At 33.1% G+C, this 25,829-nt stretch overlaps 1 protein-coding gene across 11 annotated transcripts in view; it reads left to right on the top strand.

Moving 5' to 3' along the window:
* The window catches only part of CNTLN (centlein), a 478,854-nt gene that overhangs the window by 283,742 nt on the left and 169,283 nt on the right, over nucleotides 1-25,829 (top strand). For all 11 annotated transcript variants that reach the window (XM_063787952.1, XM_063787956.1, XM_009456357.3 and 8 more), the window contains 2 exons: nucleotides 22,996-23,172; nucleotides 24,966-25,091. In XM_063787952.1, the coding sequence (XP_063644022.1) occupies nucleotides 22,996-23,172; nucleotides 24,966-25,091 (303 nt within the window). The remainder of the gene's footprint in view (nucleotides 1-22,995; nucleotides 23,173-24,965; nucleotides 25,092-25,829) is intronic.

Genomic DNA, 25,829 nt, shown 5'->3' with positions numbered 1-25,829 from the left:
AGATTCCCAATCAAAATCCCAGGAGGGTTTTTCTGTTTTTTTTTTTTTTTAAGGCAGAAGATTCCAATCAAACTCCCAGGAGGCTTTTTCTGTTATTTTAAGAAATTGACGGCTGGGTGCAGTGGCTCACGCCTGTAATCCCAGCACTTTGAGAGGCCGAGGCGGGTGAATCATGAGGTCAAGAGTTAGAGACCATCCGGGCCAACCTGGTGAAAGCCCTTTCTCTACTAGAAATACAAAAATTAGCTGGGCATGGTGGCGCGTGCCTGTAGTCCCATCTACTCGGGAGGCTGAGGCAGGAGAATTGCTCCAACCTGGGAGGTGGAGGTTGCAGTGAGCCAAGATTGCGCCACTGCTCTCCAGCCTGGCAACAGAGAGACTCCGTATTAAGAAGAAGAAAGAAAAAAAAGAAATTGACAAATCAATTCTGAAATTTGTAGGGAAATGCAAAGAACCTAGAAGAGCAAAATCAAGTTTCATAGAGAAGAAGTTGGAGGACTTACACTCCCTGATTTGAGACTTATTTATTGAGCTAAAATATCAAGACGGTGATGGTATTAGTATAATAATTGACAAAATAGTCAATAGAACAGAGTCCAGATATATGCCTGTTCATATACGTAGCTTTATAGTAACTTTTGAAATGAGGGTAATGTAAGTTACTTCATTCTTTTTCAAGAATATTCTGTATGTTCTTGCTCCTTTGCTTTTTTGTAGTAATTTTAGTATGAGCTCCTCAATTTCTACAAATAAGCATTCGTTTAGAAATGTTTCTGATTTTCCTTTGGATTTTCTATTTGGTGAGTTTAAGTGTCTTGTTTACTTTTGAAATATTTTTGTGTATGTGTGTTTCTTGTTTTATTGTTACTGACTTCTAATCTACTTCCATTGTGGTCACAGGTAGTACTCGATAAGATTACTGTATTTTTATATATATAATTATATATATATATATGTATATTATTTATTTATTTATTTTTTTGATACAGATTCTCACTCTGTCGCCCAGGCTGGAGTGCAGTGGCACGATCTTGGCTCACTGCAAGCTCCGCCTCCCGGGTTCATGCCATTCTCCTGCCTCAGCCTCCTGAGTAGCTGGGACTACAGGCGCCTGCCACCAAGCCCAGCTAATTTTTTTTTTTTTTTTTGTATTTTTAGTAGAGACAAGGTTTCACAGTGTTAGCCAGGACAATCTCGATCTCCTGGCCTTATTATCCACCCACCTCCGCCTCCCAAAGTGCTGGGATTACAGGCGTGAGCCACCACGCCGGCCTGTATTTTGATATTTATTGAGACTTGTCATAAAGCCAAGCATATTGTTTTGATGAAAGTACTATATGTACCTGAGAATAATTTGTATTTTGCAACTACTGGGCAGAGTGCTCCTTAAATATCAATATTAATTATGTCATTGCACTTGATAGTATTCAGATCTTTTATGTCTTTAATGTTTGTGTTTAGTTTTTCTATCAATTGCTTTAGAAAGGAGTGTTAAAATCTCTCACGTAATTGTAGATTTTTGTTTCTCCTTTGAGTTTTCTCAATTTTTGCTTCATGGGTTTTAAAGCTGTTTTATTAGTTGTATGCATATTTATGATTGTTATGTCTTTCTGATAAATGGAACCCTTTCTCATTATAAAATGTCATTTTTAACTATAATATTTTCTTGGCTTGAAATGTACCTTTATGATGTCAGTGTAGCCAATTCTTCCCTTTAATGGTTATATTTTGCATAGTATAACTTTCTCATTCTTTTAATTTCAGCACATAGGTTACTGTATATTTAAAGCGTATATATTCGGATCCTGTTGTTTATAATCCATTCTGACAATTTCTTCCTTTTCATTGCAGTGTTAATCCATTGAATTGTAACATAATTATAATATGATTGGGTTTAGGTGTACCATATTATCATTTGTTTTCTGTTCATCCTGTTTTTCGTTTCTCTGCCTCTCTTTTTCTTCCTTCCTTTTGGATTAATTAACTGGCTTTTTTTTTAATCTAAAAGTTTTACTCTTCTATCCTCCAGACCCACAGTTTCTGATGGTAATTCAGTGGAACTTATTTCATTATTCACTTAAACGTAATGTGTCAGTTTTGTCCGGCTTTTCTTTTTTCCCCAAGATTTTACTTTTGACTCTTAGCATTTAAACTATGATGTTCCCAAGCTTGATTTTCATTATAGTCATCCATCTTGTGGTTTGCTGAGCTTCTTGATTTTCATAATTTTTAAACCAAATTGGAAAAAAATTTTGATGTTATTTTCACAAATATTTTTGTTTCCTGTTCTTTCTTTTCTCCTTTGGAGATTACCATTTCCCTTATGTTAGATTTTTCAGTGTTGGTCCACAGATTAGTGAAGCTCTGTAAATTTTTATTTTTTTTGATACAGAGTCTCGCTGTGTTACCCAGGCTGGAGTGCAGTGGCATGATCTCTGCTCACTGCAATCTCTGCCTCCTGGGTTCAAGTGATTCACCTGCCTCAGCCTTCCAAGTGGCATTCAGCACACGCCCGGCTGGTCTCAAACTCCTGACCTTAGGTGATCTGCCTGCCTTGGCCTCCTGAAGTGCTAGGATTACAGGCATGAGCCACTGTGCCCGGCCAGCTCTGTTAATTATTTAAAAATTGTTTTATATCTATATTATTCAGATTAGATAGTTTCTATTACTTTATATTCAGTTTAACTGAAATTTCTGTTACGCCCAACTTGCTCTTAAGTCTTTTATGTGAATTATTCTGCAAATATAAGTCCTTGTTATAGTAGTTAAAATAGCTCCTTTAAAATCCGTATTTTCCTTCTCTATTGGGTCTTCTTTGGTTTGATCACTATTGTTTTCCCTTTTCTTTTGAATATGGGTCATATATTGTTTCTTCTAACTTGGAATTATATGGTGTATATTGTAAAATATATGTTATAGAGACTCTGGTTTCTGTTGTATTACTCATGGAAGTGTTGAAATAAATATATGAATCAGAATTTTAATTAGGTCGATTTAAATTCCAAGCCCTGCTTCCCATCAGGTGGGTGGCAGTGAATTGCTTTTCAGTTATCTTAACCTTATTCAGATTTCTTAGAGGTCTGCTTAGTGCATGAACAGTTCAGTTATGAGTTCATAGTTTTGACTCTCTCTTTTCTGGAACTTTTCCCCTCAATTTGTAGCTGCAGAGGTATGACTGAACTTTGCCCTCTAGTTCTACAAGCCATTAATTAGTTCTTGCAAGTTTCTGTTGGAATTTTAGTCTCCTAACGTTATTTCTGTTGTGGGCCTTGCTAAGGTAAAAATTCGTCAAAATGGGACTTAGCCAATGCTGTTCCATTTTCCAACTATCAGTTCTTATCTAGATTCTGCCTACATTTGATCATTCTCTGTTGCCTTCAGGTAGTTGTTTATAATTTGCTTGGAGTTTAAATGGTCGTGTGTGGTAGATTTATTCTGATAGGATCTACTCTGTCATTATTGTAAATGGAACTTCCCAATCTTTGACTTTTTAAAGACTATTTTAACTGATTTTTAAAATCATTTTCTATACAGTGCAGTGAACTTAATAGACTATAACTTGTTGATCTTATCACCAATTATTGTTATTGTCTTACATTTTAATTATACATCTATTTTACCCCATAAAATATTATTGTTGTAAAAAATCAATTTCATTTAGAATTTTTACACTTTTTAATCCCTTTATTCTTTTGTGCAATTCTGTATTTCCCACTAGGATCTTTTGCCTTTTGCCTTAAGCACTCCTTTTAGTATTTATTTTAGTGGGCATCATCTCACAGTGAATTCTCTCATTTTGTATTTTTTGGATAATGTCTTTCTTTTGCCTTTATTTCTGAACAGTATTTTTTAGATGGATAGAACTGTTGATTTGCACCATCTTTTCTGTCTTTATTTTAAAGATGATATACGTTGTTTTCTGTATTTTGTGTTGAGAAGGCATGTCTCTTATTGTTGCAACTTTAACAGTAGTGTGTCCTTTTTGTGTTTACTTTTTATAGCTTCTCTTTATTTTTGGTTTCCAGCAGTTTTTATATGATTTCAATGTGGTAGTGTTTCTCCTTTTCCTGGTTTTTCAGTTTTTAAAGCTTTTGTCAGCCATGGCCTGTGGTTTTGGTTTTCTTCATTCTTAGAAAATTTGTGGTAAAAATGTCTTCAAATATGACTTCTGCACATTCTTTGTCTCCTGTCCTTGTGAGATTCCAATTACACACATATTAGACCTTTTCACTGTATTCCATATATATTTTGAGCTCTTTTTTGTATCTTCAAAGATTTTTTTCTGTTTGCTTGAACCTTGATGTTTCCTTGAGTTCACACATTCTCTTTTCTGTTGTGGTTACTCTGATGTTTTACCCATCTATATTGAATTCTTGAATAGAATATGTATCCTACTTTTGTGGGTAGAATATTCTATAAATGTCATTTAGGTCAAGTTTCTTGATATTGTTGTTTAGGTCTTTATCTGTATAGATTTTCTCTACCTGTTCTATCAATTACTAAGAGAGATGTTGAATTTTTCCAACCATACTTGTAGGTTTGTCTATTTCTCCTTTCTGTTCTATTCTGTTTTTTCAGGTCTGATTGGCTTGTAATGTTCTTCCAGTCTTCTGTTTCCATGCTGATCTTCTGTCTAGTTTTTTTCCCCATTATTATTGTTTAATTGTCTTTTTTTCTCTTTAATTCTATCAGGTTTTGCTTCATGTATTTTGGGGTTCTTTTGTTAAGTGCATGTATTTTTATAATTGTTATCTCTTTTTGATTAATCGATTCTTTTATCATTATAAAATGTCCTTTATCTTTAGTGGCAATTTTTGTCTTAAAGTCTATTTTGTCTGATATTAATATAGCCACCACAGCTTCCTTTTGGTAACTGTTTGCATGTTATATCATTTTCCAGGCTTTTACATTCAATATATGTGCCTTTTAATCTAAAACGTTTCTCTTGTAGACACCATATAGTTGAATTATGATTTTAAAATTTATTCTGTCTTAAACTCCACCTATAATTTGAGGGCTTAATGTATGCTCTTTAACTTAGGATGGGGCTATGTCCTGATAAACCTATTGTAAGTTGAAAATATTGCAAGTTGAAAGTGCATTTTTGACATAATATTTTCAGCTTATAATTGGTTTATCTGGTTGTAGCCATATCATAAGTCAAGGAGTGTACTGAATGCGTATTGCTTTCACACCATTGTGAAGTTGAAAAATCATAAGGTAAACCATTTTAAGTCAAGGGCTGTCTGTATTGGTAAGGTAAGATATAAATCTGCCATTTTGCTATTTTTAATATGTGTTATGTCTGTTTTGTTCCTCTTTTCCTCTATTACTGCCTTTTTTGTAATATTTTCTAGTGTGATATTTTAATCCCTTTGTTTTTCTTTTACTATATATTTTTCAGTTATTTCCTTAGTGCTTACCCTGGGGGGGATTATAACTAACAATTTACAGCAATCTCATAGAAATTCATATGAACTTAATGTCAATACATAACATTGCTCCTGTGTACGTTTGTTTCTCCCCCTGCCCTTTATGCTGTTATTGTCACAAATTACATCTTTATATATTGTATGCCCATCAGTACAGATTTATAATTTTTAAATGCAATTGTCTTAAACCAGACAGAAGAAAAAAGTGTTTTTTTTTCTTAATGTTGAGAAGATATCATGTCGTTATCATTGGGTTTGCATAATTTTTGGTGAGAAATCTGATGTAATTTTATTACCGTTCCTTTGTATATGTCATACATATGTGGAGTTTGAAAATCATGTGAATGAATAATAGATGGATACTGTTTAGCATGTTTCTCTGAATAAGAATCTTTGTGTAGCTAGTGAGGTGACCTCAAAATAAGTACATTTTATGGACTGTTTAAATAATGGCTCTCGTGTTATATGGAAGATACAGACAGGTAAATAGATAAATAGAAAATTTGAAAGTATATTTTTCTGTAAAATTTATAGTAAAATGCAGGAATCATACTGTTAACTACAACTCTCCATTAATTAATATATCTAAATATACATTCCACAAATATTTATTGATATTCTACTATGTGTTAGGTGCTATTCTTGGTGATGAAGAGCTGTTAGGGAACAAAACAAGGCCTTTGTGCTCATGGAGCATACATTCAGGTCAGAGGGTTACCATCTGATGAGCACATGGCACACGGTAATAAGTGCTATGGAGAAAAATAATACAGCATGAGATGGAGCATGATGGAGAGTGATAGGGCTTTTTTGTGTATGGTGGCAGAAGAAATCATTCTGATTAGGTGACATTTGAAAAGAAATATAGAAGAAGTGAATCATTTAGATATCTGATGAAGAGCATTCTAAACAGAGAGAACAAATGCAAAGCTCATGAAGCAGGAGCTTGCCTAGCAAGGAGGCGAGTGTGGCTAGATTGAGAGCTATGGGGAGAGGAGTGAAACATGATCTCAGAGAGGTAAATGTGGGGCAGGTCTCCTTGGGCCTTGTTAACTTACTATAAGGATATAGATTTTACTCTGAGTGAAATGGAAAGCCGTTGGTGTGTTTTTTGTAGAAGAGCAACATGGAACCTATTGGGGTGTCTTATTCAGAAGAGTGGTGAGATCTAACTGAATTTTTTTTTTCTTTTTTTTTTTTTTGAGAAGGAGTCTCACTCTGTCGCCCAGGCTGGAGTCCAGTGGCAGAATCTCAGCTCATTGCAAGCTCTGCCTCCCAGGTTCACGCCATTCTCTTGCCTCAGCCTCCTGAGTAGCTGGGACTACAGGCGCCCACCACCACGCCCGGCTAATTTTTTTTGTATTTTTAGTAGAGATGGGGTTTCACCGTGTTAGCCAAGATGGTCTCGGTTTCCTGACCTCGTGATCCGCCTGCCTTGGCGTCCCAAAGTGCTGGGATTACAGGCGTGAGCCACCGCGCCGGGCCCTAACTGAATATTTTTAAAAGATCACTCTGGATGCATTGCAGAAAACAGTATATAGGAAGGCAAGGAAGAGAGGAGGGAGACAAATTTAACAGGCAATTGTAATAGTCCAGGCAGAACTCAGTGGGTACTTAGACTATGTTATAAAAAGGAGTTAGAGCCTGTAAATAATTCAAAGTTAGAATGCATAAACTTTGATATTGACTTATATGTGAAATATGAGAAGAAAGGAGGAATTAAAAATGAATTCATGCTTTTCAGATCTAACCACCTGGACAAATGAATTTGCTATTTTTTGAGGCAAGAAAGATTATTCTCACAGCTCTCCTAGCAGTAGGAGGCCTCTGAAGTTAGATAGAGGAGAGATGCGGAAGCCCAGAATTAGGGAAGTAGTAATGAAGAGAAATGGTGACTCAACATTTCTACCCATTAGTAACATATACCTTATCATGTCAATACTCTCTTTTTAGTATTCAGTCCAACTAGACTCACCTCTTCATCCATCCTTTATTCCATCCATCCATCCATCCATCCATTAAACGTTCATTTATTCAGTTATGTAGGCAATATTTATTAAAATCCCATTGTATTTTTACAGGGGATATGAAACTGAACAACATCATTTATGTTTCTATGAATCTTATAGATAGGAATGCAGATAGAAAATAGTTACAAAATGTGTTGTAATTGAAGTATGAAACAAATCGGAACCTGTGGAAAGAAGCTTTTCAAGGAGCATGTTTATGGAGAGGAAGGGATTAAAACAGCGTATGTCATTTTGTTAAGGGCTTTCTGGTTTCTTGTCAGAAGCGCACTGGCATAGGCCCAGACGTGAGAAAGTTTGTGGTGTATCCTAGAGAGTGAGGATAGTCTGGGTAAGTACTTCTTGTAATCTACATCCAAGCATCCTAGGGTGGGAGTAGTTATTATTCTAATTCAGTACGTCTGGGCTGGGGCCTGAGATTCTGCATTTCTGTCATGTTCCAGGTCAGGCTGTTGGAGCTGGTCTAGCGATCATACTTTAATGATTAATAGGAGACTAAGTAGAAAGTGAAATATACAGTCGAGGGGAAATGGTGGAAAGGTTTTATTTCATTTTTTTCTGTCTGTAAATTTTTAAATACTTCCAGTGGGACTTTTTTGTGCAGAATTTTGGGGGTGTTATTTACAGAGTAATGGATAAAAACATAGATTCTAGAGTCTGAATGCATGGATTTGGAACATAGACTTGATCACTTAATTGTATGACCTTGGGCAAGTTACTTCTCTGTCAACTCAGTTTCAACATTTATAAAATGGGTATTATAATAGTACTTACCTCATTAGAGTTTCATTAAGATTACACAAGACAATGAATGGTGGGCATTTAGAGTAATAAATGTTAGCTCTTAATTTATTAACAGGGAAGACACTTGTTAGTAAATTTGAGATTTTTTTTTCTTATATTGGTGGGGATTTATCTTTCCTTTCTCCTATCTCAACTTGTAATGCAAATTATTGGTGAGCTGACAGTCTTTGCCATAGAAAAGGGCAAAGCTAATTGGTTCATAGGGGATTGAAACCTGTGACCCTTGATTTCTAAGCACCCTGCTCTTAACTAGCTGAATTCTGAATGACTGCCTATTCTTATCTCAAAGCGATTGTTTATCTTTTTCATGCAGAAATAATGTTTTTTGCCTTGGAGGAATATCTTGCAGTAGAGGACAAGAGAGAAAGCCAGGGTTTACTATGTTTGTCTGTGAATGAGATGCATGCCATGTGGCTAATGGCAAGACCACAAGATGAGTTGCAAATTTTAACCAGTCTTGTTGATTTTTATTTCTTTTCATAGTTACTCTCTCTTCCTTGCTTTCCTCAATTGAAGAGAATTTTCTTTAGCTGTTTTCCCTTATGTTCTTACTCTCTTTTTATAATTTTTGTTACAAAATATTTGCAACCTCTAGAAGAATAAATGTAATGTCTGTATACTCACCAGCAACTGTCACAAATAATCTTGATTATATCTATGTACTCTTTCCTGATTCCATCTTTCTTTTTTTTTCCATGAAGATAACTACCATGTTGGATTTTTTGTTTATGAATTCCTGCCTCTTAAAACTATGTTTTCTTAAATAATATATTGTTTAGTATTGCTTTTATTGGAACCTTAAAAATATCTTCTACGCGTATCAGCTCTGCGACATGTATACGTGGAAGTTTTGACTTCCATGTATAAGTCCTTAATCTATGTGGGATTTATTTATGTGTTTGCTATAAAGAAGGGAATTCAATTTAATTTTTTAAAAATCTGGATATCTGTTTTTCTCAGCATATCTATTCTGTTAATAATCACTTTTTTTCAGTGATGTACAGTGCCACCTCTGACATTTATTATTGCATGCATATATGGGTGGGGGAATTTTGTAGGGGAATTTATTGTTGTTGAGTGTTCCTGTAATTCTTTCCTCCTTTGTGCAATAGTCTATTGTATGATTAAACTACAGTTTATTTATGGAATAGCCTGGTTGTGTTCCCCACACCAACTCATACCTGAAGTCTAATCTGTAATGTGAAGGTGTTTGGAAGTGGGACATTGGGAGGCTCTGCTCTCATCAATGGGATTAGCACCTTTATAAAATAAGAGGCCTGAGAGAGACCCCTCACCCCTTCCACCATGTGAAGATATGGCAAGCCAATTCTGTCTGTGAACCAAAAGGCAAACCCCCCTGGACACCAAATCTACCGTGCTTTGATCTTGGACTTTCCAGTCTCTGGAACTGTGAGGAATAAATTTCTGTTGTTTAAAACATACCCATTTTACGGTATTTTGTTATAGGAGCCCAAATAGACTAAACAATTAATCTACTCTTTGTCAGTGAACTTTTTTGTGTTTTTTGTTTTTTCAGCTATAAGAATTTTTACATACTGCTGCTGCGATCTTTGTAGTACATGTCTTTTGACACACCTGTGCAAGACTTTCTCTAGGACTTACTGCTAAGGATGAAAATTGTCTGACAGATATGCAAATATTCAGGTTTATAAGAAAATGCCAAATCATTTGCCAAATTATAGACTTCTTAGCTTTATTTTTAAAGAGATAAAATATCTCATTCTAGTTTCATTTTGTATTTCTTTGATTTCTAATGAGTTTGAGTTTCTTGTGTTTATATGTGATATATTTATGTCTCATGTGCATTTTTCTGTTGGGATGTTTGTCTTTTTGTTGAAGTTATTTATTTTTGATACTAATCTTTGGTTGGTTGTTACATTATTTAACATAATGTCACCTTCTGAAAAACATTGACCTCAAATCTCTGTGGCTTAAAATGATTTATTTTTCATTTACGTGGCAGTCCAATATGGGTATTACTTGGGGTCCCAACTTCCAAGCAGTGATTTACAGACCCAAGCTCCTTTTATCTTTTGGATCTACTATCTTTAAACATGGCGCCCAAAGTTATGGGTCATCTCTACTCCAGCCAGCCAGAAGTGAGAAAGAGCATACAAAATCACATTTAGGAAGTTTTATGAATCTGGCTTAGAAATGGTACATATCACTTTTGCCAGCATATCATTGGCCGGAACTCAATTCTCTGTCCACTTGGTATGTAATTGCAAAGAAGATGGGGAAATATGTACTCATTTCCCAAAAGAGGAAACGAGTTTAGACATTAGCCAACAGTCTCAACTGTCAGTTAGTTAAAAGTGTCACAAATATCTTCTTTTTTGTGGCTTTTCCTTTTCACTTCTTCTATAGTATCTTGAAAAATGAAGTTATTAATTTTAATATAATTAAGCTTTTCAATATTCTGTCTTACAGTTGGTGTTATAGTATTTTATTTAAGAAGTCCCAACTCATTCTAACATCATAAAGATATTTTCCTGTATTTTCATCTAAAGTATTATAGTTTTGACTTCCATGTGTAAGTCCTTAATCTATGTGGGCTTTATGTGTTTGCTATAAAGAAGGGATTTCAATTTAATTTTTTAAAAATCTGGATATCCGTTTTTCTCAGCATATCTATTGTGTTAATAATCACTTTTTTTCATTGATGTACAGTGCCATCTCTGACATTTATTATTGCATGCATATATGGGTCCATATTTATATGGGTTAATTTCTGGGCTCGCTATTTATTTGCACTGGGTAATTTTTAAATCTTTGAAACAGCAACACTGTGTTTATTATTATAGTTTCATAATGAGTCCTGATAACTGATGGGATAAATCTTATCACCTTATTCTTTTTCCAATATTTTGGGCACTGTTGATTATTTCAATATAATGTTGTAACCAGCTATCAAGTTTCCTGAAAAACCCTTTGGGGATTAATTTGAACAGAACTGACATTTTTACCATTTTAAATGTTTCTATAGATGAAATAATCTGTCTCCATTAATTTATGTCTTAATATATTTAAATAAAACTTTGCAGTTTTATCCATAGGATTTTCCGTGTTTTTAATTAGATTTATTTCTGAACAACTTGTGTTTTGTTGGTATTTTAGCTGTCTGCATTTTATTACATTTTCTGTTTTTTGTGTGTAGAAATGCAATTGATTTTAAAATATTTATCTTATATCTAGCCACCCTGTTAATCTCCTATTAATTCTATTATTTTTAGATTCATCTGGGATTTTTTGGGTAGACAGTCGTATCATCTATAAACGTTGGCAGTTTTGTTTCTTCCTTAAAAATTCTAATATATTCTACCAATCATTATACATTTTACCAGACGAAAGTTAAGCAGAAGTGGTCAGAGTGAGTGTCCTTATCTTGTTCCTAATTTTAAAGGGAATTCTAATATTTCATCATTGGGAATTAAGTTAACCATAGTTTCTCATAGATACCTTTTAATCATGTTAATGAGCTCAATAAACTAATGTCATCAATCGGTCATAAATTTTATAAAATGTTTTATCTTTTCATACCTCGGCTTTTCCATCCTTTTAAAATTCCACTTAATTCATTTTACTGTTATTTTGTTTGCTTGTTTTTAATCTCTATCTCCATTAAGGAGTAAGATTGGTCTTGTGTTTGACTTTCTTGTACTGTCTTTATTTAGTTTTGGTAATAAAAATAGCCTTACACAGTGAGTTATTGAGCCAAAGAAAAAATTAGAAAATTGGACTATAAAGCTGATAAAATTCCTTAGAATGTAGTGCAGAGACACAGCATGATGGAAACTATGAAAGAAGTGAGTAGACATGGAGGAGAGAATGAGAAGTTCAAACCATATCTAATTGTAAAAGGTAAAATAGAGAATAGAGGGGTGGCAGTAGACATTGTGCTCTATTTTTTTTTTCAAATCTATGTTCAGTTTGACTTTAAATCTACAAGCTTCTTGTTTATTTCTTGAGTTTCTTTTCTATTTAAAAACCACTCATAACTAGCATGAGAGTATGATAATTTTATAAGAATTAACCTGGAAATCAGGGATCTTTTGGTGTCTCACATAAATAGGGAGAAAAGACATAATGGGCTTAGTTCTAGTGAATTCAAGGCAGATAGTTGTGCCAGGGTATTTGGAAATAAAGAGTGCTATACCTAGGGTTGCTTCTTGATGTCTCTAGATCGAGGTGAAGAGATCTAGAGAAAGTAGGTCTTAGCCTCAGTGCCTCTCCTTCAGCCCCATGTGATGGTGGGTAATCTAAGGAGAGGCATGATCTTAGACCCAGAGTGTACTTTCACTCTTCAACCCTGCATGTGGCTCTGTGTGTGTGTAAAAAGGGTATACAAAGTAAATGGAGAATATAAATTCTATATAATTGGAATCATATGGTTTATAAATTTGTATCCTGCTTGTGCAATTACCATTTCATTACAATATAATTTAACATTTGAAACATTTTTTTTGACTGCCTCATATTCTAACATAGGAATCCATTTTTTTTTTACCTAAACATTTCCCTACTCTCAGACATTTTACGTATTTCAATTTATTTTTTTCCTATTTATTTTATTCCAATGCCTTTTGTTTGTTTGTTTGTTTGTTTTTTTGAGATGGAGTTTCACTCTTGTAGCCCAGGCGCAGTGCAATGACGTGATCTTGGTGCACTGCAACCTCCGCCTCCTGGATTCAAGTGATTCTTCTGCCTCAGCCTCCCAAGTAGCTGGGATTACAGGCACAAGCTTCCACACCTGGCTAGTTTTTGTATTTTTAGTAGACACGGGGTTTCACCACGTTGGCCAGGCTGGTCTCGAACTCCTGATCTCAGGTGATCCACCCGCCTCAGCCTCCCAAAGTGCTGGGATTACAGGCACAAGCCACCGCGTCTGGCCTCATTTATATATATTTATTCTCATCCCTGATGGTTTCTTCAGGATGAATTATTAAAAGTAGAATTACTTTGTCAAAGATTATGAACCTAAGGCTTTTGAATATATATTCCCTGCCAAACTGCATTCCAGCAGGATTATACCAAGTTATCTTCTCACAGTATGTGAGATTGCCCACATTTTGTATTCTTGCAAGTATTTATTATAATTTAAAAACAGCCTTTTGTTTTTCAAAACAAATTTATTCCTTTATTATCTCTTTGGAAACTAGTGAGGCTTTTCACTTTCACTTTTATGTAGTTTTCTTTTGTAAATGTTCTGTCAGCTTGTATTTTTATCTTGTTTGCTTACAGATACACATGACCCTTTAAATATATGTTAGTGAATGAGTGCTATACAATATTCGTCACAGTATATTATTTGCCCACTTTGTTAATACTTTCTAGACCTTGTAGATTCAGTTCCAAGATAATTGAGACCTTTTTTTGAAGACTTTTTCTTAAGATTGAGCTCCACATACCTCTTTCTGCATTAGCAGATGTTAAACTTAATTGTTTTCCTTGTGTATCTCCATCTCTGGACTCTGAGCTCCTTGAGGGCAGGGAGAGTTGATGCCTTATCCTTTTCTCCCCACTGCCTTCTCCAGTGATTGACAGTCTTAAGTTCAATAAATGCTTTTTGAATGAACACATAAAAATCCTTGACATAACAACTGTAGGAAGTAGGAAGTAAGAGCAGTAAAGAGTTAACATTTGGAAGGGCATATCTAATTGTGACGTGGAGAAAAAATGTCAGTAGTAGTTAGCTTTGTTTTCTTGCCAGAGGGTCTGATATTGATAGTGACTATTTGGCATTAACTAAAGTATAGTATTTTGGTTTTTCAGGTGGTAGGGAGAAGATCTGATTGTAGTACGTTTACTTGGGCTCAGAATGCTGGTAACTTTTGTCATACTTTAGTTGCAAAATATTATGCCAGAGTTAATAATTCGTTTGCTTTTGTTTGGTTTTTATGATTTTTACTTTATTATTGTTTCTATTCCATTTTTTTCTCATTTTCAGCATGGAAGAATATCAATCTTATACTTTCTCTAGGTATCTTACTGTACAGGATCAAAATAAGTTTCAATATATTAGGTCAAGGTGCCACAAAGATAGTACTTTTATATTATGCTTATCATCGTATTTTCATACTTAACTAGTTTCGAGTTTATATGTGTAAACTTAATTTGAAAAGTTGACTTGATTTATTCTTCAGCATTATTGTAAATGAAAACTGCCTTGTAATTTGTTGCTTGATTTAATTATATTCAGTAATTTATATTTTTAATTCAGTTGTATGTGTAGATATGATCACACAAATATATGGGAAATGATTTTTGGATAGTTTGATATTTAATCAATTTTCAGGAGAGAGCAACTTAGCAGTAAAATATAATGTTATGATATGATTTTTAGCCTTAATAAATGAAAGACATTTTTATTTAAAAGAAAAATTTGAAGTCTTTATCTTTTGTAAGTCTTAACTCTAAACTTTTTTTAAAGGCCATTGTGTATTATATTCACAAAATTTGAACTTGTTATCATTCAACTCCACTATCCTGCATGAAAAATAAACCATTTCTGCTATAAAAAGAAGGCTGCCAATAGATACTCTGATATTTCAAGCTTACTTTAAGTTCCAAGCAGAATGAAACAGCTCAAGATATTAAAATCTAGAAATTTAGCATATCTAATGGAAACTGCAACTCAACTTTAACTACTCTATAGTGGCACTTCTCTTGCCGCTATAATAAAACTTAAGAATGTTTAGTGATTTTTTTTCCTACTATTATTCAAAATTACATTACCCTTACTGAAATCTGAATGGCTTTTAGTGGATTAATTAAACTGTAGCTGGTTTGCCATCTGGGTGCAGCTTGTTTAGCTGCCTTTCCACAGAAAAATTTCTCATGGAGTAAAGAGTATTTTTTGTTAGAATACAGCTGCTAGGCTTTACTTTCTAAAAAAACAAATAGTTTATGCTTTCATACATGAAATTTGTGGTGAAAATTAATTTGTAAAATATAAAAACTATGATTGCCTTTTAAAATAATACAACACAAGCTTTTTTATATTCTTTATGAATTTGTAAAAAATGTATACCTTGATAACTTGTAATATTAAATAGAATCCTAGGTTTAGGCTAAATATGAAAAAATGGGTAAGAGGGAATTAACTAAATCTGATTTTTATGGCTCAAGTGGATTCATTAAATTAGAGTGCTCTGTGTTGTTCATTAATGAACTTGTGCCATATGCTTTAACTGTTCTGGTCAATAGCTGATAAAGAAAGGCCTGTGGATTTGCTTTTTTTTTCATATAAAGCTGGATAAAAATATCCATGTGATGGGCTTTTATCAAAGGAGTTACTCTGAATTCAGTAACTACTACTGAGGCAATATGGCTCGCAATTTGCAACCCAAAGGTAGTCATACATTATTGGAATACAGCCTACTGCGCTTCACATTACACAGATGTGAAGGCCTGATTATAGCTGCTTCATAATTAACAGTGATCCGATTTGTTTTGTGGCATAAATGGTGCGTGTGTAGAACATTAGCCATGGCACTCTCATTCAAATTCAACTCAAGGGCTCAGCGGCAGGCGGGTCATGAGCTTCAGGGAGTAGAAGCACAAGCTCCTCCATATGTTCTTGCTGCATCTTACTATGGCTATGTGTGCAAGATAAGTTCCCCAAAGAACCTAATCGTGTTCTGTAATTACAGCGCAGCTTTCTGCTGGCTAGAAATGAGGGAGAAGCTAAAACACTCCCTCATCAGATAATTTGTAAATTACTTTACATGGCGGATGCCTAACTCAGTTGGTTTTCAACTGCTGAAATTATAAATAATTGTAACAGATGTGGCAATATGGCTGGTCTCCAATAAATGAGGCCCTTGATAATTTGGCCAACCCTTTGACAGGCCAATTTAATAAAATGTGAACAAAATCTTCTTGCTAATAATTTATCATCCTTTTTCCCAGTAGAATAAATTTAATTACCCTAGCAGTTAACAAGGTCACACCCAGATGCCAAACTCGGCTACAGTTTTGATAATGCAATCAGGAATTGAGAGGTGATGACAGCGTTGTTGTTTTTTTCATTACCTGGCTTCACATAAACACAGGTGGCGTAGCTTTCTTGTCAGTTTTTAATAATTACAGGCTATTATGGAATGCATAGCTGGCAGATTGAAAACCACACTTTAGTGAATTTGAGTATGATTGAGGTTTTAATGTATAGAGATGATAATGTATAACAAGCATAGTCCCTTGCTTATACCATTAATGCACAAATTTTGGTTGTTTTACTGGTGACATAAGTGTTTATAAAACTTAGAGTATGTATTATAGTAAGTAATGGATTATACCCCAAAGTCACATATTTAGAGATACACCATAAAAAAGTTTAATTCCATGAATTTTAGAAATTCATTTTAGGATGCCACTAACAGAAACATTTTAAATAACCAGATTTGCAAATTCTGGCAGAATGTGAGGCTTATAACATATTTTGGAAAAATCTGAATGTGTTTTATTTTGCTGTTTAAGATAAAAAGAAATTTATAGAAAAATCAATCTTTTCATTCTAGCTTTTAAGCACTGTCAGGATTCGTTTAGTCTTAGGATTGAAATCTATAGGTAATTTGTAAATTGTGGAGTTATTCTAAACCCTCTTGTGTGACATGTAAATATTTCTAATTTTTGTCAGTACAGTGTGATATTTACATGTCATAGAATAAATACTTAGCTTGTGGTTGCTCAATTTTGTACCAAAGATGCTACTGTCATTTACTGGATGTATGTATAAACCAATAATTGTCATCTACTGGATATAAGTATAGTTGGGTTGTAACCCACTCGGTGTTAAGTTTTATTTGGTATATGGAAGAAGTTAAAGTTTTGGAATTAATTTTCCTTCCATTTTATTTTGCTGTTAACAACTTGACTGTACCTTGTAAGTATTTACATACTAAAGGAAAGCTAAATTTGACTGACTTGTTTATTACTGAATTTTGCTATAATGTGATAGTGTTATAAGCGGAGATGGTGATAGTTTATTTTTTACTCAAATGTAGTCAATAATTTAATTTTATTTTGTGAATTACAAATGCTATCTGAAAATATTTGGTTAAAAGTGAGTAGATGGAAGAAATGCAAATATTTATATTTTTAAAAGGAGTGCTAGATGAATTTGTTGATATTAGACATTTTATTACTCAATATAGTGGTCTTTCTAAAAATGAAGTATAAATTTAAACTAGTACCCTTAGTTTTATTTGTGAATTTTTATTATAACACTATTTTGATTTACAATATTATGTTAAATTGATATTATTTTTCTTTTTTTTACAAGAATATATGACTTATTAAAGTCATTTATTTTCAGGATATAGATGATTCAGCTAACAATGTTTACTTTATTAATTGGTAATAGACATATTGCTGCATTTCTGAAATCAATTTTAAATATAAAGTTAATCTCTGAATATGGGCATTTCATGAGAAGAAAAGTGTGTGTGCATGTGTATGTATGTGTGTGTGTGTGTGTGTGTGTGTGTGTGTGTATGTATACACAGACAATTATATACTCTCTTGTATTCCCAGAGGGTTTGAATTAGTTTTCAGAGAACCGTCATTCAAGTAGTTAGTTTTTCTGATATATACGTATATGTTAGATATGTTGTATACACATGTAACAGATTTTATTACACACACACACACGCACACACACACACTTGACCCGTACTTGATTTTCAGTGACATATTGTTTTAAGAAAAAGTATTTCTTTTGCTGAGGTATCATGTGCTTTTAGAAATGTTTTTGTTTTGCTATAGGCTTTGTTATGTGTTGACAGGTTTGGAATTCATAAATTTCTTAAAACAAGTGAGATAATGTATGCAAAATGCTTAGCCAGAGGTAGGAACTAAACACTTTTTTGCTAAATGCTAATTATTATCATCATTGCAATGTAGTAGGAAAAAATATTTAATTATAATTTGCTAATAAAACAATTTAAGTTACAATTTTTGTAATTATTATAGCTGTGAAACAATTTTCTATGTATTAGGCAATATTCAGTCAGCCTCCACTGTAATAATGCCCTACAATATTTCTTGGATTTAATGCAACATGACTATATATTTAAGTTGTATAATTTAAAAAATAGTAATTTGTGTAACACCTAAAGGCCCTTCCCCCATGCCTTCTATTCTATTTAATATATATCTTCTACAGAACTTTTCAATTAAAATTAGCTCTGTGAGTCAGTGTGAAAAATAAAGTTATGTGTTAACAATGGCAATTTAAAAAGATTATTTCCACCTGGGAGCCTTTAGCCATGTAGTCAGTCCACGAATCATTTTTCTTCAGATTAATTATAGTATAGCACTATACCATTGTATTTCAAGAATGTAAACTAAAAGGGAGCAAAATATTTTTAATATTAGAGAAAAAAATTTATTTATAAAATGTGAATAATTGTTAGGAAGGAAAGTTAACTTTTCAAAGATTCTAGGATTTTAAGGGTAATAGAATGAACTTCCACAGAGAGGGGATTGGTTAACTTGATTTTGCTATACATGTAAAGCAGCCCTTAAAAAGTTTAAAGATATGTAAGGATATATGGAGATCTATGATGATATACATGTATATCATATATTTTGTTATATATACATATAATAGTTATATGTGTATATGTTTGAGATTATTAAGTTTTTAAAAAGCAAGTAAAAAAGTACAGTATGGCTGGGGAGAAAAGAGTAGCTTTACAAGTGGAGTAATCTGACAAAACTCTACTTCAGCCAGGTGATCAAACTGAATATCAACAGTCATAAATCATGTTGATAGCATATACCCTTGATATGATGTGATGAAAATGGCACTTTACCTCTATGATCTTCCTTCTCAAAACTCATAACCCCAGTCTAATCATGAGAAAAACATCAGACAAATCCCAAAGGAGGGGCATCCTACAGAAAACTGTCAAGGTCATGAAAGACAAGGAAGGTCTGAGAAAACAGCCAAAAGGAGCTCTAGGAGATATAGCAACTAAATGTAATGTATCCTAGATGGGATCCTGAAACAGAAAAAGGACATTAGGAAAAAACTAAGGAAATATGAATAGACTATGTCCTTCAGTTACTAATAATGTATGAATATTGGTTCAGTAATTGTAACAAATGTACCATACTAATTTAAGATGTTAATAATAGGGGAAACTGAGTGGGTGGGGGTAGGAGGTCAGGGAGAACTCTGCATAGTATCTGCTTAGTTTTTCTTTACATAAAAAAACTGTTGTAAAAAATAAAGTCTATTAATTTTTAAAAAGTATGTTAAATGACAAAAATACAGTAGTTAACCTTTTTTTTTTTTTTTGAGATGGAGTCTCACTCTTGCCCAGGCTGGAGGGCAGTGGCGCAATCTTGGGTCGCTGCAAACTCCGCCTCCCAGGTTCACGCCATCCTCCTGCCTCAGCCTCCCGAGTAGCTGGGACTACAGGCGCCTGCCACAGTGAGACGGGGTTTCACTGTGTTAGCCAGGATGGTCTCGATCTCCTGACCTCGTGATCCGCTCTCCTCGGCCTCCCGAAGTGCTGGGATTACAGGCGTGAGCCACCGCACCCAGCTGTTTCCATTTTTTTTTTTTTTTTTAAAGTCTGAGAGATATATCACAAACTTACTAGTAGGAACTTTGAGGGATGACATTGTGAAGAGACTTTTATTTATATTTCCCCTACCTATACTGAAATTTTTACATTGAACTCATAGTCATTTTATTTGCAAAAAAATAAATATTTCTATTTTGAAAAGCATTTAGGCCGGGTGCAGTGGCTTATGCCTGTAATCCCAACCCTTTGGGAGGCCGAGGCAGGTGGATCACCTGAGGTCAGGAGTTCGAGACCAGCCTGATCAATATGGTGAAACCCCTTCTCTACTAAATATACAAAATTAGCCGGGCATGGTGGCAGATGCCTGTAATCCCAGCTACTCAGGAGGCTGAGGCAGGAGAATTGCTTGAATTCAGGAGGCAGAGGTTGCAGTGAGCCGAGATTGCACCATTGCACTCCAGCCTGGGCAACAAAAGTGAAACTCCGTCTCAAAAAAGAAAAAAAAAAGCATTTAGTGACATGTCCATTGTAAAATCTTTAAGGAAATTCAGGTAAGTACAAAGAAAATAATGCATATTAGAGTCCCTCTACTTAGAAATCACACTGTAACATTTCAGGGTTGTTTTTGTACCTTATGCATGTTTGGTGAAATCTATTTCTACATAGTATAATACACCCTTTTGTACCCTACTTTTCTCAGTTTATCATAGATATCTTTCCATTTTAGCCTTCAGCATAATTAGAAGTAAATTAAAGGTTTGGTACATTTTTATGAGCTTTGATGCATCTTTCATAATTTCTCTAGAAAATTGATAGGAGATTATACCTCTACCCACTACCACATTCTCAAAGTAACCCATAAACTGGGTCCAACCAACATTTGAAAATTTGGACACTCTCCTTAGAAATCCTAATTCTTTGCTTTTCTTGAAAAATCAGTAAATCTAGCAACAGTGGGGCACATTCTTCCCTGAAAACAATTGGCTGGAGTTGAGCAGCAACTGCCCTGAATTCTCTCCTTACCACTCAGCAGTGAGGCTGAGTGTTGACACTTCATTTTGCTCATATTTAATATTTAAAAAAATGGTTTTATTAGGAGAAATGTAAAACACTTCTTGTAAACATATCTGTAACAAAAGTGATAAAAGGCAAGAGAGACAAACCAGACTTAAAGAAAATGGGAACATGAATAAGTTACTTTGTGAAGAGGAGGGACATATCTACTTGGTTAATATGTATGCAAAATGCCTCTGTTGGATGAATTTTAAAGGTATTACTTTAAAACACATATTTATTTATCTGCATTATCTCCCTGGCTTCTATTCACTCTTTAATAGTATTTTAATTTTGAAGTTCTCTGATTTTTTATTGAGGAATTTTGAAGGAATGCTGCCTAAATATCCTTTATTATTATCAAAAATATTAATATAATTAATATAATATCAATAGAAATATTAAAAATGAATCTATTATTATAGTGACAGTATCCACTGTTGGAGCATTGTTAATGTCTTATATTTGAGTTATTTATCATAGCTTCTTGACTGAATATTAATTTTATAATATTCCTAGCTATAGCATTATAATGCATTGATGACTTAGGAAGTTCATTTATTGATGAACACAAGTTTGTTTGTTGGATATACCAATAAACTAAAATTATGTTTTTCTTATTTTATTCTAAGTTTTTGTTTGACCTTAAACAAATTATTTAAAATTTATTTTGTATATGATAGGATGTTAATATAACATTTATAATTTTATTAAAGGAAACCTAGACAAGAGCAGGTAGCCTTTGAAATTGTTTAGCTTGGCAGCCCAACCAAAGGAAATATTTCTAAACCTCAGAAGTTTGACTATAAAACAGGAGAAAAAATAAAAAAAAAAAGTTGTACAATGATTAAAATGGGGATAAAAGAATAGGGCAAAATCATTTAGACTTCCTGGAAGAGAAATGCTTAAAATATTTTAATTTGATGTTCAAAACAAGATAATGAAGTAAGTAATATATTGTAAGTATGGTAACAGTACAATGTAAACAATATTTTGAGGAAGATAATCATATGGTAGAATAAAGGTTGGAAACAAATGAGGTGATTTAAATATGAGAAAAGTGTAGTAGTATAAATCAAATATGGTCCCTCTCATTATACAAATTGCAGGTTAGAATTAGGAAAATTTTGCGTATCCTCTCAAAAAAGAAAAAAGCAGGCACAATTGGAAAAGGATGATGTTTCCCATTGTTGGTTCAAAAAAGTTAACCGTATATATTTTTCTCATAGTACTTAGGAATATCATTTAGGAAGGATGGGGCCCTTCATCAGTTTAAGTGCAAATATTTTCAGGGCTACTAGATCCTTATTGATAATGTTAGAATCATAAGATTTGACATTTGTTTGCCAGTAAGTCAACAACAACCGTTTTCATGTGATTCTGTGTTTTTGTTTTTGTAAATGTAGTTGTTAATTTGAAACAGTGAATTTGCTTGGGTTTTAATGGCCTCGAATACATTCAGTGGAGATGGTAGTCAAATTTTGCAGAATTCCAGTTTTCATGAACAGGTTTCCTACAAGATTAGTTTTCCTGTGACTTCTGTTGTTAAAATGTGGAGCTTACCATTAGCAGTTTATCTGAAACATGAATACATTTCAAAGGAGAATGCTGTAAACTATATTGACTTAAAATTGTCAGGGTTCTTTGAGGAGTTGTTATTAAATTAGTTTACAGTAAAAGCTGATTGTACTTATAATGCTGTTGTTTTCCTTTTCCCAGGTTTATATTCTATGGTATTGTATGACTCTTGATGACCAGATGGTGGATTGACTGTTTTGTGAGGCAATACATATGTGTATAATCAGAAATTTGAAATGACTCATTTATAGATGAGTGGTGTGTATCATGCAGCCATGCTTTAAATTTTTTTCCTTGAAATCTATATGACAGCATTATTTATGAAAATACTTGCATATAGACTCTTGGTTATTTTATTGGAAAATACTATTCAATGGAATGAAAAGGTTCAGCTCCTGCTAGTTTATTATTAAAAGGAAAATTTCCTTCTCTGAATATTTACAATTTCTATAATATAGTGTTACATATAACTATTTACTATATTTATAAATAATGTAAGATACAAACATAGATATCTATTTACAATTATACTTTTTAAAATAGGTACCTCGTCGCCCATCCTTATCAAGCTTAGAAACGTTAATGGTTTCACAGAAGTCTGAAATTGAGTATTTACAGGAGAAACTAAAGATAGCAAATGAAAAACTGTCAGAAAACATATCTGCCAACAAGGGTTTCTCCCGAAAGAGCATCATGACAAGTGCTGAAGGAAAACATAAGGTAGGGACATTTTGTCATTTTGTGAATTTGCCAGGATGAGGCTGGAAAGACAAGAGATGAAGTTAAACAACAAATGGCAGCATTTACTTCTCTGCTTGTATTTCGGGAAACTTTTGAAAAATATTATGTACCAAACTCTTGTTAAATAAGTTTTAGGAGTAAGGAGTTTTCCCTTTTTAAAGACTGAATTATATTCCCAAATTAGTTAATTAAATATATTATTAGTGCTATACCCATTTTGTCAGTAAATTAACATTCTTATATTAAAACTTTGGTAAGTATTCCTCATCTCTCTCATGTATTAATCTATCTGATGAAAAATTTATTTTTAAATGGTATTTACTCACTTTTCTAATTTGAATTAAAAGAAAAATATATCTAATATGTCTTTCAATCAGATATGATGTTTAAAATACTGTCTGTGTGGAAAATAAAATAGTAAATGAATTTTAACACTAACTTCTGCACTTGTTATATATTTTTATAGATTTAAAGGGATAGCATTAAGAGAAAAATAAGCAAATTTTACATGTTTCTCATTTATTAATGTCTCAATTTTTTTAGTATTCATTACATACTTGTGTTATGCTGTAAAAGATTCTACAGAATGTTGACTAATATAAAAATTCTAAAATATCATGTAGTACATACATTATTTCTAGATAAATTGAAATAACATTTTCCTCAGAGTAAGAGTTTTAGCATATTTTTCACACGCTTGTTACTTCAGCAATAAAGGAATAATAGTTTTTATAATAGGAAGCCATGTTGTTAAGATAATTGTTTTTGTTTCTTTCCATTTTTTCTTATGGGTAGGACAAACTATCTTAATAAAGGAAGTATTTAAAATTTGAACCATGTTTCTGTGGTACTGTTATTCATGCTCTCTAAAATTATTAGTAATTTTCAGAAAATGAGATTTATTTATTAAAACATAACTGCATTATACATTTCTTGCCATTTTGAAGTAGTTTCACAAGCACTGAACTTTATTTAAATGAAAGAAAACATTCATAAAATTGAAATACAGCATTACCGGGCCTAATTTGGTTGCTTGCTCGATTGCTGAAATTTAAAAATGTACGACTTTGACTTTTGTCTGCCTTTAATAAAAGTCAAGAAAAAGAGAGGGGTATTATGACCAAAATTTTCTTTCTTTTTGTGAGACCATGCAGTAAGGATGAGCACTGTGTTGCCCAGCTTAATAGTTGCTTTCACATATTCTTTCTCCAGATTGGTATATGAAGCTGTACATAATATAAACATATTCTTGTCTCTAGTTAGCCACATTATAGTTAATGACCATATGGTCATTATGGTATAAGATCTACTGTCTGTTGTATTTATATTCCTCAAGCATATTGTTCCTTCAACTTCACAGTGTGTTAAACTATTTCAAAGGGAAAAAAATCCTTTCCCTCTTGTTTCTGGTTGTCCTATCAAGTGTAACCTTGGACCCTTATAGAGCAATTAGACCAGCCTCTATCCCCTCCTTTGTAATGAGGTTTCTTGCATTTCTGAGTCTATAACCCTTTAGTCTTCCCTAATGGGACATCATTATTCTGAAAGAAACAATGTAAATGTAAATGAATATTCTCATTAACGAGTCACAGAGAAACCTTTAGCGGTAGCACTGTGGTAATTCCGCTTGTTATTTCTCTGGTATTCCATGCAGGATTTTTTTTTTTTATAATTCATTATTAGTATTCAAAATTACTTGTTCTTTAATTTTGCATGTCTTTCATAATCCAGTGTTCCAACTAGTTCAACCATGTCCTTGTTTTATTCTCGAGGAACCACCTGTGAAACGTTCAAGGTCTTTGTCCCCAAAGAGCTCTTTCACAGACTCAGAAGAGCTACGGAAGCTGAGAAAAGCTGAAAGAAAGATTGAAAACTTAGAGAAGGCACTACAACTAAAGGTGAACATTAAATCATTTCTTTAGTAGTAACCTTGCAAAGATAAAAATATACCAAAGTAAACATACAGTTCATAGATTACTAGTTGTCCTTTTTCTTTCCTGAATTTAATTGCCTGTGTAAAAGTGTATAATCAGTTCATCTTGTTATTAAGATTTCTGAGGATGATAAAATAATATAAAATATATGCTACTTGAAAAGTAAATGTTTATTTACTACTTTCATGTTATTTGGTAATATTTTGTCTTAAAATTGGGAATAAATTTCTTAACCCTTTCTCAAAGGCAAAAAATAGAATTGTAGCAAGTGAAAAGAGAATTTCTTCTTCTTTATATATGATAAACATATGAAAATAAAAGTGAGTTTAAAAGCATATTAACCTAGCTCAGATCACTTACAATTATCCTTTATAGAAAAATTACATTTAGTCAAAATGAAATACATATATATTTTTTCATTTCAGCTGAATTTGTCTCAGAACATGTGACATTTGAATGAGCACTCTACTCATGTTTAAGAAACATGTATGTTACCGACCTGTCTTTGAGAGCTTATATTAATACTTCCTAATTCATACTTTGTGAAATCTCTTTTTCAATATGCAAGTTGTTCATACATATTGAACCCATTTTGTGTGACTACATTGAGGGTTTTTTTTGTCTTTCATTCTTCATTCACAATTACCTGAAGCTGTGCCCTATTTGAAGTTTAATCATATAATTCTCAAATAGTTTTATGAT

This window comes from Pan troglodytes, chromosome 11 (genome assembly GCF_028858775.2).
Source record: "Pan troglodytes isolate AG18354 chromosome 11, NHGRI_mPanTro3-v2.0_pri, whole genome shotgun sequence".
Taxonomy (NCBI): domain Eukaryota; kingdom Metazoa; phylum Chordata; class Mammalia; order Primates; family Hominidae; genus Pan; species Pan troglodytes.
The sequence above is the reverse complement of the archived record's forward strand: the minus strand, read 5'-3'. Positions and strand labels throughout refer to the sequence as shown.